General features: G+C 33.2%; 1 protein-coding gene across 1 annotated transcript in view; it reads right to left on the bottom strand.

Moving 5' to 3' along the window:
• Positions 1–17,590, bottom strand: part of LOC149799658 (GRIP1-associated protein 1-like) — a 97,138-nt gene extending 79,548 nt beyond the window's left edge. Inside the window, exons 1-6 of the mRNA XM_089959016.1 lie at positions 17,541–17,590; positions 13,893–13,959; positions 13,426–13,487; positions 11,156–11,182; positions 4,899–5,006; positions 3,083–3,239 (exon numbers count right to left, since the gene is read on the bottom strand). Of these exons, the coding sequence (XP_089815142.1) occupies positions 3,083–3,239; positions 4,899–5,006; positions 11,156–11,182; positions 13,426–13,487; positions 13,893–13,959; positions 17,541–17,582 (463 nt within the window). The 5' untranslated portion in view covers positions 17,583–17,590. The remainder of the gene's footprint in view (positions 1–3,082; positions 3,240–4,898; positions 5,007–11,155; positions 11,183–13,425; positions 13,488–13,892; positions 13,960–17,540) is intronic.
• Between the last annotated feature and the right edge of the window lie 788 nt (positions 17,591–18,378).

Below are 18,378 nucleotides of genomic sequence, written 5' to 3'. Positions count from 1 at the left end.
TGGCCGATATCTACTAAATGGTAGAAAAACCAACAGTAAAAGTCATGTTTTATATATTGCCAATTCCTCCCTTTGTTGAGAGAATGAGTGAGATAAATTTCACTCAAACTTCAAACAGATGTTTTATACTTAAATTTCACTTCAATAAAAAAACATTCACAAAGACTGCTTCAGTGTGTAACCTGTCCAACATACCGTGGTGAAAATGCCAACTTAATTACTCCCTTATTCATACTTAACTTATTCTTACCTTATTTACACTTAATATACTAGTCAGTTTATGAGTAAAGAAGAGCATCATGAACTGTACATTACATACCCACCAAAGGTTGAATAGGCAGAATGCATGGATTACTGACCAAAAGGTCCCTATGTCACTGACCATGACTGTGAACACTGACCCTTAGACTTCAAAACCTATTGGTTTCTTTATTATGGTAAATGTGATTTATCCTTTAAGTGTGTTCAAAGAATTTACTTTATAGCAAAGATTATTCTGCAAAACTTGTTTTCCTTTCAGTTACAATGACTATGGCCTTTGACCTTCACACCCCCAAATCAACAGGCTTCTTCCACAAGTCAAGGCCACCACAAACTTTGGTCAAGGCATGTGATCAAGAACTGACGATATCATGCAAAACCAGTCACAGTGACAGTGACCTTCAACCTTTGGATCCCAAAATTGATAGGCATCAGTGTCATCCAAAGCATCAGACATTCCAAAGTTTGGTAACGGTAGATGATGGAGTTTCCATGTTAGGATAAGGAAACAAAACAGGAAATAAATGAGAGCATATATGGAGGGACAGACAAAATATAACAAAATATGCTTGCTGTATGGCCTGAGAAAAATAAACGTATTAAGTATTTTAGGTACACCAACACATACTAAAATACAGATCTAAGAATGAAACATATTTAGAAAATTAACATGGGCAAAACTACCAAAAATATGAACATATAAATAGTCTTGTTGTATGATGGTGCTTATTTGCAATGTAGTGCAAATATGTATGCATACAGTAATGTTTACTGCACCTCATTTTAACAAGTGGCTATGCACTGCCAACTAAAGGAAAGTATTAAAAATGTCAAAATTAACTGCACAAAAATTTAGAAAGATAAAGTTTTCCAAATAAATATAACATTAAGTATAAGATAAATACCAAACATAACAATGTTAAATTTCTGTAAAATGTACCCAAATTACATAAAAAAGTAACACATGTGAAATCCTTAAAATATGAATACACTGTAAAATAAAAGAAAAAATAACTAATTTTCAAAAAATGATATTTTTCTATATTTCTTTTTGATCTTTTTAACACAAAATACAAAGATTGGGTGTTAATGTATATTTGATATCAGAGACTTGTCTTATTGTGTGAATGATTAATCACAGGACATTATTTTATCTCTGAAAGTCACCAGTTATATTGACAATGGGGTCTTTAAGACTACAAGTCCAAGTTATACTGATAATGGAGACTTTAGGGCTACTAGTCCCTAGTTAAATTGACACTGGGTACTTATGGGCTACAAGTCCATTGTTATACTGATGATGGAGACTTTAGGACTACAAGTCCCTAGTTATATTGATGTTGGAGACTTTAGGGCTACAAGTCCCTAGTTAAACTGGCATTGGGTACTTTAGGATAAAAGTCCCTAGTTATACTGATGATGGAGACTTTCGGGCTACAAGTCCCTAGTTAAACTGACATTAGGTACTTTAGGGTTACAAGTCCATAGTTATACTGATGATGGAGACTTTAGGGCTACAAGTCCCTAGTTATATTGATGATGGAGACTTTAGGGCTACAAGTAGCTAGTTAAACTGACATTGGGTACTTTAGGGCTACAAGTCCCTAGTTATACTGATGATGGAGACTTTAGGGCTACAAGTCCTTAGTTAAACTGACATTGGGTACTTTAGGGTTACAAGTCCATAGTTATACTGAGGATGGAGGCTTTAGGGCTACAAGTCCCTAGTTATATTGATGATGGAGACTTTAGGGCTACAAGTCCCTAGTTAAACTGACACTGGGTACTTTAGGGCTACAAGTCCCTAGTTACAGTGATGATGGAGACTTTAAGGTCAAAGTCAAATGCATAGTGCTTATGGCAACCATATTTAAAAATGTTTCCTATCATTGAATACTTAACCAATTTTTGTTGCTGTACAGTGCTTAGAATCCACAACAAGGCTAGTACCAATGATCATGTAAGCAACCCAACCAGATTCTTGATGAATATATATGTGACCCAACACTGAATTAAAACTTCAGGATGATCAGATTTCTAACTTCTTAATGAATCTTCATTTTCTTTCTTGATATTTATCTCATTAAATAAATGTTTTTCAATTAAATACATTTATTTCAAAATTTAAGTATTTTTCAAAGACATCTGAGCATTTTTAAGTTTCATTCCAACCAGTTTTCAAACACTACTGAGTTTTTTCAAGCACTTTTCCAAACGTTTTTGGCGCTTAGCTCAAATTTAAGTACTTGTTTGTGCAAATCCTGTATGACCATTCATTCAGGAGCAGCAATGTCCAATGTGGCCACCACAGGGCCATCTTGAAAATCTTATTGCCATTCATCCTGAACATTTGGTTTGATTCTTAATTATATACTGTGCAACATAAGGCTATTACTAGTGTACAAAAGGTCCTCACAAACTGTGTGATTATTTATGGTAAAGAAATATATATGTCAGAGGTAATCAACCATACTTAGTGTAAATATACACATCATTTAGACAATGCTGCAAAACAAGAAGACAGATTTATACATATTATCACTATTATGCATACTTTGTGCAAATGCAGAATTTTATATGTATCTCTTTTTGACAGTCAGCTTCATGGTGGCTAATCCACAAAAATGTGTTCCATAAAGGGGAAAACCATTGGCTGTTTTAATCATCAATTTTCTTTATTAAAAGTGATCCGGGATAAGAATTAAATATACATTTTTGGAAAAGAGAGAGCGACCTCTTTTATCTGTAATAATTTCATAAAAATTTGATGGGGTGCCACAACCAGCCCTTATTAAACCTTATCCTTTAATTAATGCCATACCAGTCAACTTTTTCTGCAATGCTGCGTTTTGCGCCTGAAGTCTACGGATCTCATCATCCAGTTCTGCTGTAGCTACAGGTTTAATGGTCTCTGAAAATATCTGACTTCCACCCCGGTCCTTAACCTGCTTCTCGAGTTCCTCGTTCGTAGAAACAAGCTGTTGAGATTAAAATGGGTTAATTTCTCACAGTTAATCAACTTCTACAGAATTTTATTGAATGCTACATGCTGAAAACTATAGGTTCATAATTCTGACTATCAATCTTTCCTTATTCTGAGGTGTTCAAGTGAAAGACATTGGCTTAATCAAGTAAATAATGATCTCAACTAAAAATGTTAAACTTAGGAATGTATCACAGACCAATAGGAAATTCAGCATCAATGCTGAAAGTTTGCTATAACAGTATATCAACTGGAATAAAAAACCTTCATCATGCTTATGCTGCAGTTAATATATGGTCAACTCTTGTGACAATGACCATGTTAATTTCCTGCCATTTTTACTGCTGCAACAAATCTGAAGTGTAATGATGATACTTGGAATTTCTGGATAATTTCCTCCATTGTCTTCTAGGTTTCCAACCAGCAATTTGTCAATGAGAAGAAAAAAGTCAACAACAAAAAATCTTGATTTCTTATTTAATGTTACTGTCATCATTATCAAAATCTCTTTTATAAATGTTCTCATATTTAAAATACAATTTTCCAAAACCTAAAATCAAAATACAGGAGGAAATGAGTGATAATTAATTCAATCTCCAAGTGGAGTATTCCCTTTCTAAGCTCAAAATTTACCAGTTAACAAATTTGTCTCATGTTTTTTATGGAATTCATAATATTGACTGCCATTGTAATGAGATTTCACTGCATGGATGTAATCATCATCACAAATGACAAATACAGGTAAAAAGGAAACATGAAAAAAGCTTAATTCAAACATTTATTAAATACCCATTTAATTCTACATGATTGATTTGGCATTTGATACAAATGTATCCATATTTCTGCATCACAAACCAAGATGGAAACTACTTTGGTGTTTTCTTTGACACCCATGCATTAATATTTTTTGACAAAGTCAATCAAAGATTTTATAAACCCCAACCCATTTGTAAAAGAGGTTGTATGTATAAAAAATATTTACAAATGCATTCATATTTTGTTCCGAGTTATGGAAAAGAAAAGAACTTGTTTGATATAGCTTATGAATATGTCTCAGCTTGATGGCCTTAACATATACCTACACCAAATCCAACTCGTTCTTTCTGCCAACTCAAAACACATGCAGTTTTATGAATATATATGACTATAGTTAATCTATAATAGAAATTAGAAATTATTATATCCACTATGGATATCAACACGGCAAGAAAACTTCATTTTAGAAGGAAGTTTCTCATAAATTAATTGATATGGTGACTGATTATGCCAAAATTATTAGAATAAACAGTTTGAAAATTTCAGGTCTTTGCAAAAGCAGTTCTCAAACAGCTGGAACCCACAGACTATTGTTCCTAGTGTTCTGGCAAATGTTTAAAAATGGTCCATGATCTCTGTCAAGTAAAATAACAATTATATGTGTGTCCTTTCTCTTCACATTTCATGATAAGAATTTCAACCTACTGTACAATTTATTCTCTATAAATTCATCAATTATCAAGACAATCAGTGAACCAGACAACCAATTATCCAAACAACCTACTATCCAAGCAACCAATAATTATCCAAACAACCAATCATCCAGAACAAAAAACCATGTCTTTTGTATAATTGCTGCATTACTGCACTCGAACATGCTGCAGAGGCAGGATCTTACCCTGGAAAGTTCCTCCATCAGCGTCTGGTTCTGGAGACGGAAGTCTTCCTCCTGACTCTGTAGCTTCATCTGCAGACTGTCATTCTCTTGTATCAATGCCTCAACTTCCTATAAAAAACATACTTATTAAGGTGGCGCTCACCAGATAATATGTACTTTTGAGAGAGTGACGTATGTAAGGTGAAGTAGTTCGCATTTAAAACATGCACAGTGGAGAGAACGTTTGCATACCTCTATGCTACATTAATGTAATGTGGATGATATTTCTTTTGGATATTGTACTTTTGGAAATTTTACATGATTTAAGCACACTGCTAACTAAAATGACTGCTCCCTTGTGTTAAAAAATCAGTCTGAATTAGTCTAAAGTACACTATACATAGCAGCTATTAAAATAGGGAAAATGAATTTTGCCAGACTAGACAATACCAGCTTCTGAAAGTGCAATGAATGAATTACCAAATATATAAAATGTAAAAAAAGTTATCGGCTCTTTTTTATACAATTGACCTCTGAAGTTCAGGAAGTGAAAATGACCAAGTAGAGCTAGCACTTTTTTGAAAGGTGCACATTTGAAGTAAGGCCAAGCTGTATACTCTATAACCCATAGTACACCCATCAATCATACACCAAAATAAAGGGAATTAAAGGTTCTTTGCATTATACCTAAGATATACAAGGTCTTTTTTAAATAGCCAGTATAACCAGTGAGGAAAGCCGGGGACATTCTTTTTCTTTAAATTCCTAACCCTATGCAAAATGCGAAACTGTATAGCGCCACCTTAAAGAAAATAAAAAAATGTTTGCAATTATTTTTTTTTATTTTCATATAATTATGTATGATGTTCTGAATAAAATGGTACATTCATATTGCATTTAAGCATGAAAATAAGCTAATTATGATCATTTTTCTCTTGCTTACATAATTTGCCATGAGGTATATTTGTGTGAGTAGTGACTTTAATTATGGGGAAATTAGAAGACTTAGAATATAGGAATAGAGTCAACTTAAATTTAAAACTGTTGCAATAAGTGACAGAAATATATGGTGAAAATGTTTCTTTTCATTTATTTGCAATGAAATAAAAAAATAAATGAAGAGAAAGTGAATTCGCTTCTTCCATATTAAACAATAGGCAAATATTTTACACTTTGACCTTTGACCTTTATGAAGCTGATGAGTTACCTCCCTTTTCTAATTGTAAAATTCATTGTTGATATCTCAGAAATAATTCTGGCTAGTTTCATGTTCCTGTCATTCAGCATAACATTGGTTGCTATGTTTACAAAATGTAATGTGCATTCTTAAAATAGCTCACTTTTATCATGGGGGGGTAGGCTGGACTTATTAGAGACTCTGACTCTCATAAATACTGTTCTGTGTGGAAAAAGGCAGGAGAATTATTCATAAGGATTGTTTTGATGCTTGCGACTTAAATGTTTCAGCCATATAAACATAATTAAATCATAAAAAATAATACCTACATCTTCTTTATGGTGGCGCTCACCAGATAATATGTACTTTTGAGAGAGTGACGTATGTAAGGTGAAGTAGTTCGCATTTAAAACATGCACAGTGGAGAGAACGTTTGCATACCTCTATGCTACATTAATGTAATGTGGATGATATTTCTTTTGGATATTGTACTTTTGGAAATTTTACATGATTTAAGCACACTGCTAACTAAAATGACTGCTCCCTTGTGTTAAAAAATCAGTCTGAATTAGTCTAAAGTACACTATACATAGCAGCTATTAAAATAGGGAAAATGAATTTTGCCAGACTAGACAATACCAGCTTCTGAAAGTGCAATGAATGAATTACCAAATATATAAAATGTAAAAAAAGTTATCGGCTCTTTTTTATACAATTGACCTCTGAAGTTCAGGAAGTGAAAATGACCAAGTAGAGCTAGCACTTTTTTGAAAGGTGCACATTTGAAGTAAGGCCAAGCTGTATACTCTATAACCCATAGTACACCCATCAATCATACACCAAAATAAAGGGAATTAAAGGTTCTTTGCATTATACCTAAGATATACAAGGTCTTTTTTAAATAGCCAGTATAACCAGTGAGGAAAGCCGGGGACATTCTTTTTCTTTAAATTCCTAACCCTATGCAAAATGCGAAACTGTATAGCGCCACCTAAATGAGTGTTCTTTCAATTAGAAATGTGCCCAGTGGACACAGATACCCTGATCTTTCTGGCAAATAGTTCACCCATTTTGTGATCTATACCTAATTAATGACAGGTGTAGACCTGAGTAAGATTTCATCAGAATATATATTGGAATTGGAAAGTGATAGACTGAATAAGAAAACAGATGCTGGCCATATGTCACCCTGGCCTTGTGGGCAGGACTATAAATGAATAAGCAAGGCATTAAGTTTCATTAAAATATCCTAATTCACAGACTGGAAAACTGAACTATCCCTTGGGAAATTTGAGTTTGCCATCAAACATAATATCCAAACAAGAGTAAAAAATAAGATAAAATATGGGATCTTTTAAGGAAATCACACTATATTTATTTTAACTTTTGTTTCCTATTTATTTTTGTTGGCGCCTCAAGTCCAAGGCAAAAAAGTGAAGTTATAAAATATATATATGTCAGTAAAAGATGATATATATATATATATATATATATATATATATATATATATATGAAGATAAGAAAGTTTTCAGAATGCTGAAAATTAAGAAGTGCAAAAAGAAGCAAGTATATAGACAGATAAATGGAAAGACAGGAAAGGATGTGAAAATAGCTATATTTTCAAGAGTAAGAAAGAGCACAAGATGTTTATGTAAACCAATAACAATATTTTAGCCTGGGGTACTCAATAATCAATGATGACTGGAACTTTCTTACACATTTCAAAGCATCACGCTGGGGTTTTTTCTCTCCTTAAAACAGGTTCATAAAAGCTAGAAACTTCATAAAGTCTCCATTTATTTGCCTAGACAACATAAAATATTTATTTCATCAGCTACATCAACAATAATGAAAGCATGACTGTTTGTAATGATTTATTCATACTTACAAATGAAGTGTTTGTTAATATTTATTTAATTCACTTACTAAACAATTATCATCACATCACTTTGAAATAGTGACATGCATAGAAATATTTTACAAGCCAACTTTGAGATTGAAAACTACTTATTTTAATCCACTGTTGTGTATATAGTGTCTTTAACTTTTGGTCCATGACTATAGGTTGAAATGAACTATAAATATGTTGTTGACAAGTTTTAAACTCAGTCTTAATAATAAACCTGTAAACAAGTTTGGGATAATTTTCCATTGGATGATTAAGTCAGGTGGGTTCTGTTTCAACTTGAGGATGGATTGTGAAATATGTTGCATCTGAGATATTGCAACATAGATCAAGTAGGAAAATAATGTGATATAGAGCAAAAAGGTGTATATAAGGACAAAGAAGTCAACAATCAGTTCATTTCTATATCCTATGTAATTGTTTAAAAATCAGTTCCTAAGATTTTGTTTTAAAATCAGTCTGCAGATGTATTTAATGTTGTGTTTATATATAATTTGAGGAAACATTTATTTAAACTATTTACTGGAATTACAAAGTGCTTATATTACCAGATTTAAGCAATATTTCAAGATTATTGTAAATTCATTCAAATGAGTTTTTGACAATGCCATTGTGATACATCAAGCCATTTGACACTTCAGCATATTCAAGGATATTGGTACATCAGCACATTCAAGATTTTATATTTATTTGGAACACTCTATTATTTTGGACTTTATAGGTTTATTTTGTATTTAACTGACAATACTGTAAGTTCCTCTTAAAATTTAAATTTTCATTTTACAACTTAGAGAATTAATTTTAAAATTATTTGTTTGGTTTAAACAAAATCTTGTTGGTTAGGCTTCGTTCTGTTATTTAGTTGAAGACCATATAGTCATAACACCATTAAATTTTTTGCCATACAGAAAGTATGTATCAGTCTCCTGTAATTATCACGTAAACAACTGATCATAAACACCTCAAGTGGGTGTTACATTCTTGGTACGCAGATTATGCTTTGAACAAAATTCTCCTGGCAGTTAATTAGTTATGAATGCCTTTTATTTCCAACTATACCTGTAAAAGATATTTCATAAGTTACATTATTAACTCCTAAAAATCGGCAACATGCATCAAAACAATCTTTGACAAGCCAACTGTTTATAGAGTTGGCAAGCTCACACACTGCATGAGGCTTGGTTAGGCCATGAAAGTCCGAGAATCTTGGATACATATGAAAATGACAAGTAAAATGTAACTAACAAGTTGAAAAATATATATATATTCCTCATTTATCAAAACCTGCATAGGTTTTAAATAGCCAAATAGTAAATATTCACATTATCACATCTGCACAAAAACATGCGAGACTGACCTTGACACTGACTACAAGAGGAAAACAGCATACAATAGATGAAAGACACTGTGACAAGTTGTGTAATAGAAGACTGCTGTACATATAAAATTAAATAAAGGTATATATGTACTGTGGCAAGATCGCATGGTATAAAACCTGCAAAACATAAGACATTACGAGCAAAACATGATCCCTTTCTCTCTCCTCCTCTCTATCTCAATTTTTGGATTCAAGTTATGAGGCATGACTGTCTATACATGATGTGCAATGGGTTACAGTCTAATTGAGTATTTTTAGTGGTTAAAAAAACGTTACTCCTGAAAAGAGTATGAGCCACAAAATTACATTTTCCCTTGCCATGACTTTGACTGTCAGGAAGCACACACCATCTTTTCATGATATATATTTTGGCAAAGTTTATTAGTGGTTCAAAGATCAGACTCAGGTCAAGGGTTCAAATCTAAGAGTTACATTTCCCTTGCCATGACTTTCATCTTGAAGTAGGGGGCATGGCTACTGTGCATAACACACAAACTCGTCATGATATACACACGGGCAAAGTTTGATGCAAATCTCTCCAACCGTTACATAAGTATGGGCCAGACAAGCAAATGCCATAACATAATACACCAATCTTTTGATGACCATATAACTGCAAGAATTTAATAAAACATCATTTTCAGGATCAACATGGATACCAGTATTCATCCTCTTCACAGACAATGATAGAGGCACAAAGGGGCCATAACTATGTTGTGATATTTTGAGTGGAAAAAAAACAATAAAGAAATATATGAACTATTTCAATTTGTAAAAAAAGATACCTAGGCCTGAAATCAATATGAAAACAAAATGCTAAAATACAGCTCAGATGTATTTAAATCTTAAAGGGATAATTAAAACTTGATGAATGGTTGTGATTAAACAGGTGAAGTCTGAAGAACTAACTACTGGTATACTAAAAATTATTTTTACAGTTAATCTATGTCTAAACATGGATTTGTGTTTGATAATGTTTCAACTCTTAAACCACATACATGTACACAATAAAAATAGGAAGCTAACGTGAAGCATTTGTCTTCATACTAAAGACTTCATCAGCAGACTGATATATTCTCTATTGAGTTTGTAACAGACTCCATCCCTGTTCGGCATCAGTTTGTGCGCACAGATGTAGGCAGATTCTTAAACCCCAGCTCAAACCAGCCTTAATCTCAATCTAAGACTTTTACTGAGTTAGAAGATACAGTATGGCCAGGGCAAACATTGTGGATGTGCTGTGGTACCTCAGACAAGCTTGAATTTGGTCTTCTATGTTCATTAAATCTCACTTTCAATATCCTTTCCATTTCTCATATATAGTAAACAGACTGTCCCAGATATGTGGGATATAACAATATGCTGCACATCTGAGACAATCTGTTAACACTGCTCACTATTCCCTTAAGTGAAGTCAACCGTTAGTAGAGACTAGATCAGTCTGCTGATGAAGTCCTTAGTACACGGACAAAGCTTTCGGTTAGCTTTCTATATTTATTGTGTATGTGATTTAAAAAAAGTTAAAAACATTATCAAATATGAATAATACTACTCAGTTAAATTTTCACCAAATATATGGATTTGTGTATTTACACACTAAAATGTAACCTGAAAACAAGAATCTACATACTAGCTGGAAAAAAATATTGTTCTACCTTAGGATAAAAATAATTAGAAATGTAAACGAGAATTTCTATAAACACAACAGTGCATTATCATTCCCTACTTACATATATGTTGAACTGAACATTGTAAATGCTCACTAAAAGCAAACTTTTAAAAGATTTCTTTCAAAATAAATTTAGCTGGAGTATTACCTTGGCTTTCTTACTTTTGTTGACAGCCTGCAAAAGATTAAAAATGAACAATAAAATATTTAATTTTGTGCAATTTATATATATAAAGCTTAATATTACTGCCATCTCTTGCTTATTTCTAATGTCACTGGACCAATGACCAATCTTATCACAGACAATCAGTGAATAATTATGAAATTGCATCTGAAGAACTAAGTTTGACCCACTTCAGGCAAACACAGTTGCCTCTTTCCAAAACAAAATAATAAAAAATACATGTATCCCAAATGTCAAAATTGGAATATATCACACTAATTTGTTTAACTACATGGTACTATTTTCTGTCAGGAAGCTGATTATGGCTTACATATTTGCCTGCCCTCTAGTTTTAATTAATGTTAGGGGATATAAGCCTGCTACCTCATGAATCCAACCCTACTGGACAATAACTCTTGCCCATTACCTCCCCTTGCCACCACTAGGTTTGGTAGTTTTTAAGTTAAATGGTACACTAATGACTGGAAAAGTTTTCTCGGAGAAACACAAAAACATTTGGTTTCTCCTTCAAATACATTCCCAATTCACATTAACACAAGGAGACTGGGAAACTGGAGGGAATGCTAAGCATCTGACCTCTATCTTGGGTATCCTTCAAGGGAATGATGGCTGGATTCCAAATGCTAATGATAACATGTTCTCCTAATTACATAAGCAACAAAGCCTAGGGCCACTTGATCTGTGACCCCTACATATGGTTATGAAGATAATTATTAAAATCTTACTGACAGAATTTCACTGGCAAATGCAGTAAAGCTGATAAACTGTGTTGATTCTTTTAATTGGGTCTGGTGGTAATCTGGGCTGCCGCCACCAGACCTACAAGATTAAGAGTTTGCCTCTGCGAAGCTGAATCTCTGAGATAAAAACTTATGACTCAACAAAATTATTTGTCCTAAAATATAGAGTGCAAAAAAACTACTTTAAAAAGTAATCTATGGTGTCCCAACAAATACAGTGTACCAACATATATTGTAAATATGGTACATCTTTTGATAGGGCTGGATTTACGAGGTAGGAAGCTTATATCCCCTAATGTTAACTTTACTGGGGAGAGTAGTTAAAAGAGAAAAGAATCCTTCAACTTTTTCAATGGCCCACTGTGGATGCTCATACATCTAAGGAAAGTCAATGATAAATGCTGCATAGGTAAAAGTGATTTACTCTGGGCAAAATAGAGTTAAATTCATGCAAGCTGCATGACACAGTGCCAACAAAGGACTCAAAACTGACAGAAGTCAAAGAAGCATAAAATATAGGTTGCAGCTGCATACTTTTGGTAGAAAGATATACCCACTAAGACACATTGACATATCAATTTCGAAGATTCTATGGCCAATAATACTAACAAGAAAAACTGACCAAAGGACAAAACTTAAAGCCACAGTAGAAAGAAACCTAGGTCAAACTACTTTTGGCAGTTTGTTTTTTGTATCCACAAGCTAAGTTACGTGACCCCTTAACCAACTGTGCATAGCACACAGAGTTAAATGAAAATCTTAACTAAAATCAGTAAAGGGTGAAATGAAGGTCACACTGACCTCCTATTGGTAATTTCGTGTTTTTTTTCACATTAAGAAATATCCACATACCAAGTAACATGACTCTATGGACAACCGTACACAAGAAACTTACCAGATTACTAAAGTATAAGCAAATTTAAAACCTTTTACATCAAGATTAATATCTACCTGTAAGTGCTAACACTATGAAAAAAAGAGAAAAATCATAAACCCTTTCGATGTCCCACAATATGGGATGGAAAAATCATAAACCCTTTTGGATGTCCCATGAACCAGGATAGAAAAATCATAAATCCTTTGGATGACCCATGAGCCAGGATCAAAACAAAATCATAAACTCTTTGTATGACCCATGAAACAGGATGGAGAAAATCATGAACCTTTTTGGATGACCCATGCAATGGGATGAAAAAATCTTAAACCATTGGGATGAATCAAGGAACAGAATGGAAAACATCATAACCCTTTGGGTGACCCATGAACCTTCTGGATGACCCATAAACCAGGATGAAATATAATTCTACAATGAGCAATTGCAGGATTCATGCTAATATTTCACAAATGGCCAAAAGATTAATGGAATGCTCTAAAATAGCGCATTATGTCTGCAAGCCTCATTTTCATTTCTTTTGTTCTAAATGAGTTATTTAACTCTACTGGTTCTTAGTGCAAAAATAGTTTTGATATGCTGACAAAATAATGATCAGGTACCTTCTGTGCTTTGTTTAATTCTTTCTCAAGATTCTCATAGGATTCCTTAAATCCAACCAATTCTGGAAATAAAAGGAGACTTTTGAATTAAGTTGTTCCCTGTAATGATTTTTGGTAATGTTTTAGTAATGTGTTAGCACCTTTCTGGATGCTAACACCAGTAAAAGTTACCTATGAGATAAAAAATTGCATTTTGAGAAATATTACAAATTTGAAACATTGATTAATTACATTAAAAACACTATCCTATTAAAATAAAAAAGACTTGAATGAGCAACTTTATTCATGGGATGTCACTCAAAAAATCAAATACTGTTAACTGGAACAATTTAATGACAACTTCACTGTATTTTAACCAAAGTATGCATACAAACGAGTTTTGCCATACGAGCTGACTTTCTGTACATTAAGAAATAGGTTTCCAAGGTAAAAGACATATCAAACATCAATAACATTGAAATACTAACCTCTTTCCTGTTTCTTGCACTTAGCATCTAATTCATAGTTGATAGTCCTTAATTCAAGAAGATGTAGCTGTAAAAGCAAGCAAATGTAATTTTGAAATTACAATAAAGCTGGGTAAATATCAATTTAGATTGAATTATTTTCATTAAGACAAAAAATATCCACAAAATCTCCACCTAAATACAATTGTGTTCTATGCAAGTGATGCAATGAATCATCAAATTATCATATACAGTATATGAACCGGGCAGCCGAGTCATCTAAAGCACTCGCCATTATGTATAACTGGCATCTCACCACTGTCTGTGTGGGTTTGAATCTCGGGCTTACCCAAAGTGGGTAAGCAAGAATGCTTGCCAGGGTCTTCCAGTGGGTTGGTGGTTCTTCCCAGGGTTTTCCTGGGGTTCCTCCACCAGTCATACTGTCCTCTACCACAGCAATAATGTCACACATTTGATAAACTAATTCAAATTGATAGAAGACTGACAGAAGAGAAAAGTTTAAATTTCTTATAGTGATTGATATAGTCTTTTTTGACTGTTCGAATGTCTGTTGCTCTAAAACCCCAAAAAGATTTCTAAAACGTGTTTACCAAGAAAATGGTTGAAATGCATGTTATATGCCATCAATTGCATAGCAACAGCCCAAAAAGACATTTAGAATCTAGTCTTGTATGAGCTGGTGCCAAAAATGGCAAGATCACTTGTCTGGCAACATTTGAGGCTGAAATTCTCTAAGAAAGCTGGAAACTAATTGTTAACCATATCATTTGATAGGAATGTACTTCAAGTTTGTTCAAAACTGGATCTGAAATGTAGCTTTCAGAGTGGCAAAAAGCAAGATTAGGCAAACAGTTTATGTGCAACTCGTTCTCAAATTTGTCCAACATACATACCTATATTCCAAGTCTGGTTTAAATCCATGTTCATGTTCTTACAAATCAATCAATATTAACTATGCCACTGGGACATATTCTGGAATTTTCATGTACTTTAGAAATGAGATAACATGTTCATGATGATTGCAAGAACACTCATGCAAACCGAGCCACATAATTAAATTCACCTTAACTGAATTAGTCTTGGTCATTAAATCATTTTACATCTTCTAAAAGACTACAGTCAATTAAGTTCTTTGTTAAGACCAGCCTTTTTGTTAGCTATAAAATAACCAGCTCAAAATGAGAAGTTCAAGGCTAATTCAGTGCAACAATTTAACAAAAAATGTTAACAGTGCTGTAAAATTAGACAAATACATCATTAAAATTTGTACAAGTAAAAAAAAATTGAACCGGCTGCCAGCAGCAAATGAGATGGATTGATTAAGACTCAGTCTAGTATTGCAAGTTTGTGTCATAAATTCTTATTAAATGCAAATTTCCAAACAATCAACCCTAAAATATGCTGAATGTAGAAGGCTTACTCCCAAAAAAAAATTTCAAACCCCATACCCCAAATACATGCTAAAAAATTAAATTTAAAAAATACCAATTAAACATTTTGAACTGACCCAAACAGCATCCACCTTTTTAACCAAAAACTATTGAATGTAACCCACAACCTTGAGTTTCACATGACCAACATGAACTTAACTGCATAACTGCATCATCCTCATGCTTTTATTAATTAATATATTTAGCTACAATTCACAAAGAGACACTAGAAACTGGGGGTTCTGTTTTGAAAAATGGAGTGTTGGTTAAGTATTCTCCTCAGCCTAAATGCAGATTCAAACTCAGAATTTGATTCTTTGGGTACCATTAAAACATCTTTTATTTCCTTAAAACTCTTCTCCATATTTAAAAACATTCATCTGGGTGAATCACATCTCTGAAATCTCTTATATGCATATCAGTTCTGTAACTAATGAGAACTAAAATCTGTGTCAAACATCAGTCATTTATTTGTATGCATTCTCCCAGCATTTCTGCTATTTTCTTACTATCTTCTCTTGATCAAATTTATAACTGAACTCTATCCTGTCATCATATAATTTCTGATCTTTTGGTGGCGGCTGGATGCCTTGCAAAAACTGACATCTTTCCACTTGTCACCATGCAATTCACCAAATGCTTATCAGTGATATCAATATTAAAATACATTCTATATAATTCTTGATTATTTGTTGAGTCAGCCAATGTGACCTTTCCTGACTGAACTGTACTAGCCTGATGTTCTAGATACCCTGTTATGATTCATCATCAGTAATGAAATCAATATTCAGGTCCAGTACACTTGACTAGTTCCACATGCACAAAGACTGTTTTGAAAATAACAACACTAATTTACTTTCTGTGTTGGTAACACAGAACCATTTCAGTTGGAAGCATTTATTGTACCCCATCAAGTGCAGTATGTTGGTAGGTACTCAAATAGTATAACAAACAGACCAATTAACCATGAAAGGGAATTTAGTCTCATGTTTTACATAAAACATCTGACACAAGACGACTTCTTAACTGTTAAACAATTATATTTTGTAATTTCAACAAGTTGGAAGTCCAAGTTACCAGTTTGTGACAATCCTTACAAATCATGGACATCTATATGACATGGAAGGACCATTTCTGTCTGTGTGTTGTGACACTCCTTACAAATCATGGACATCTATGTGACATGGAAGGACCATTTATGTGTGTTGTGGCACTCCTTACAAATCATGGACATCTATATGACATGGTAGGACCATTTCTGTCTGTGTGTTGTGACACTCCTTACAAATCATGGACATATATATGACATGGAAGAACCATTTCCATCTGTGTGTTGTGCTCATCAAATCAGATGCCATGTTCAGAATGGTGGCGTATTATGCTTCAACTGTTTAGAGGACACTAATAATCTTTTTCAGTAAGACCTCGAGTTTAATGTTAGCTGGAAAAATGCATGTGTGCACTGTTATGAACATGAGCAAAGTGGGGGCCAAAAACACCCAGGTGTGAGCCACACCCAGCTGCTCCATGGATAAATAATGGATCCAATCAGTACCCCTTTGATGAAAAAAGTAAGCATGTTAATATCAATACTAGCTAATTATTCTGACTTCAACTGTAAGAAATTTTCGCTGCTCAAATGGAGTAGTGACAGCCAGCGTTTTAGTGATCTATTGGCAAAATCACTTACCTCATGTTAGGACGTTTCATATGTAAGTAAAAACAAGGCATATATTCACTGAAGACATAGCTATTTCTCCCAATCAACAAAAAATATATATATTGAAATCGAAAGGAGAAATTCATTGGGGTTTTTCTGTTCCTTTGATATTAATTTAATACAATGTATGATTTTAATTTAGAATGGGAGTTTTACTACGTATTTTGTATCTTTCGTTTTCATTAGAAGTGTTATAGCTAACCACATTCTCTAACCTAGATAAGTACACCTGGAATTTACACCGACGACACGGCAACTCTTCCTATTCATTTGATCTCGGTGTTAAACAGGTTACGGACAATATCATCTCCTGTCCCTTTACATTATTCCCAATTGATGTTGGATCTTATTATTTTCTTTAGTTTTTCCATAAAATCTATAATTAAAACGTAAGGTTCAGTCATGCGTATTATTAGATTATTTGTATCAGGAAAACTTCATCGAAGTCTGTTCAGACCTTCGTTTGTCACTGCAATGATAAATTTAAACATTAACAACCTGCATCCGATGAAACTCCTCCTCCGACAAGGACGACGCCATTTTGTTGTTTTGACGTTTAAACATTCAAGGGAAGAAATCCTTCCCGAAACTTCGTCACGGATTATTTGAGCACAAACGCAAATAACGTAAATCTGGCAAATAGAATTCCATGTAAATCAACAGCTGTGACAGAAAATGCAATTAATTTTAATGGAGATTATTGTGTTTACAAATCTTTTCTATTAGATGATGATAAAAACACAAGAAAATTGATTTTAATTACTTTCATTTTGTTATTGTATTTTTGTCACATCAAATGTGGAGATTTAATACAAACTTTTATGGGATTAAAATACAAGAAATGAAAACCAAAAACATAAAGGTAAAAATTACTGTGTGCATACATTCTGCTTTATGCTATCTAATGGTAATGCAAATAAAAAATGTAATATTATAAGTTGTGATGAACAAAAATAAATCTTGGAAAACTTGCGTCCATGGAGTATAGTGAAAATAACTGTCTGGTATATTAGCAGGTGAAAACTGTCATATCATGCAAATATGTGAAATTTGTAGGTCACAGTCACCTATTAAAATATGGACCAAAGTTATCTCGATGAAATTTAAAGTACGACGAACAAACTTAAAGACCTAATAATGTTTCCTACCTGAAATATTCTCAGCATGTTTTTCAATTTATTGTTTTAAATGTTTTTCTAATTTCATGTTGTTTGTTTTTGTAATAATATTATTATGTTTCTTATCTTATAGGTGTTGTCTAAAGTTGTAAAGCGCTTAGAGCTTCTAAAGATTAGGCGCTATACAAAGACCTCATTATTTTTATTATTATTATTAT

The sequence above is a fragment of the Sinohyriopsis cumingii genome, chromosome 5, assembly GCF_028554795.1.
Source record: "Sinohyriopsis cumingii isolate HCF-2022 chromosome 5, ASM2855479v2, whole genome shotgun sequence".
NCBI lineage: Eukaryota > Metazoa > Mollusca > Bivalvia > Unionida > Unionidae > Sinohyriopsis > Sinohyriopsis cumingii.
The sequence above is the reverse complement of the archived record's forward strand: the minus strand, read 5'-3'. Positions and strand labels throughout refer to the sequence as shown.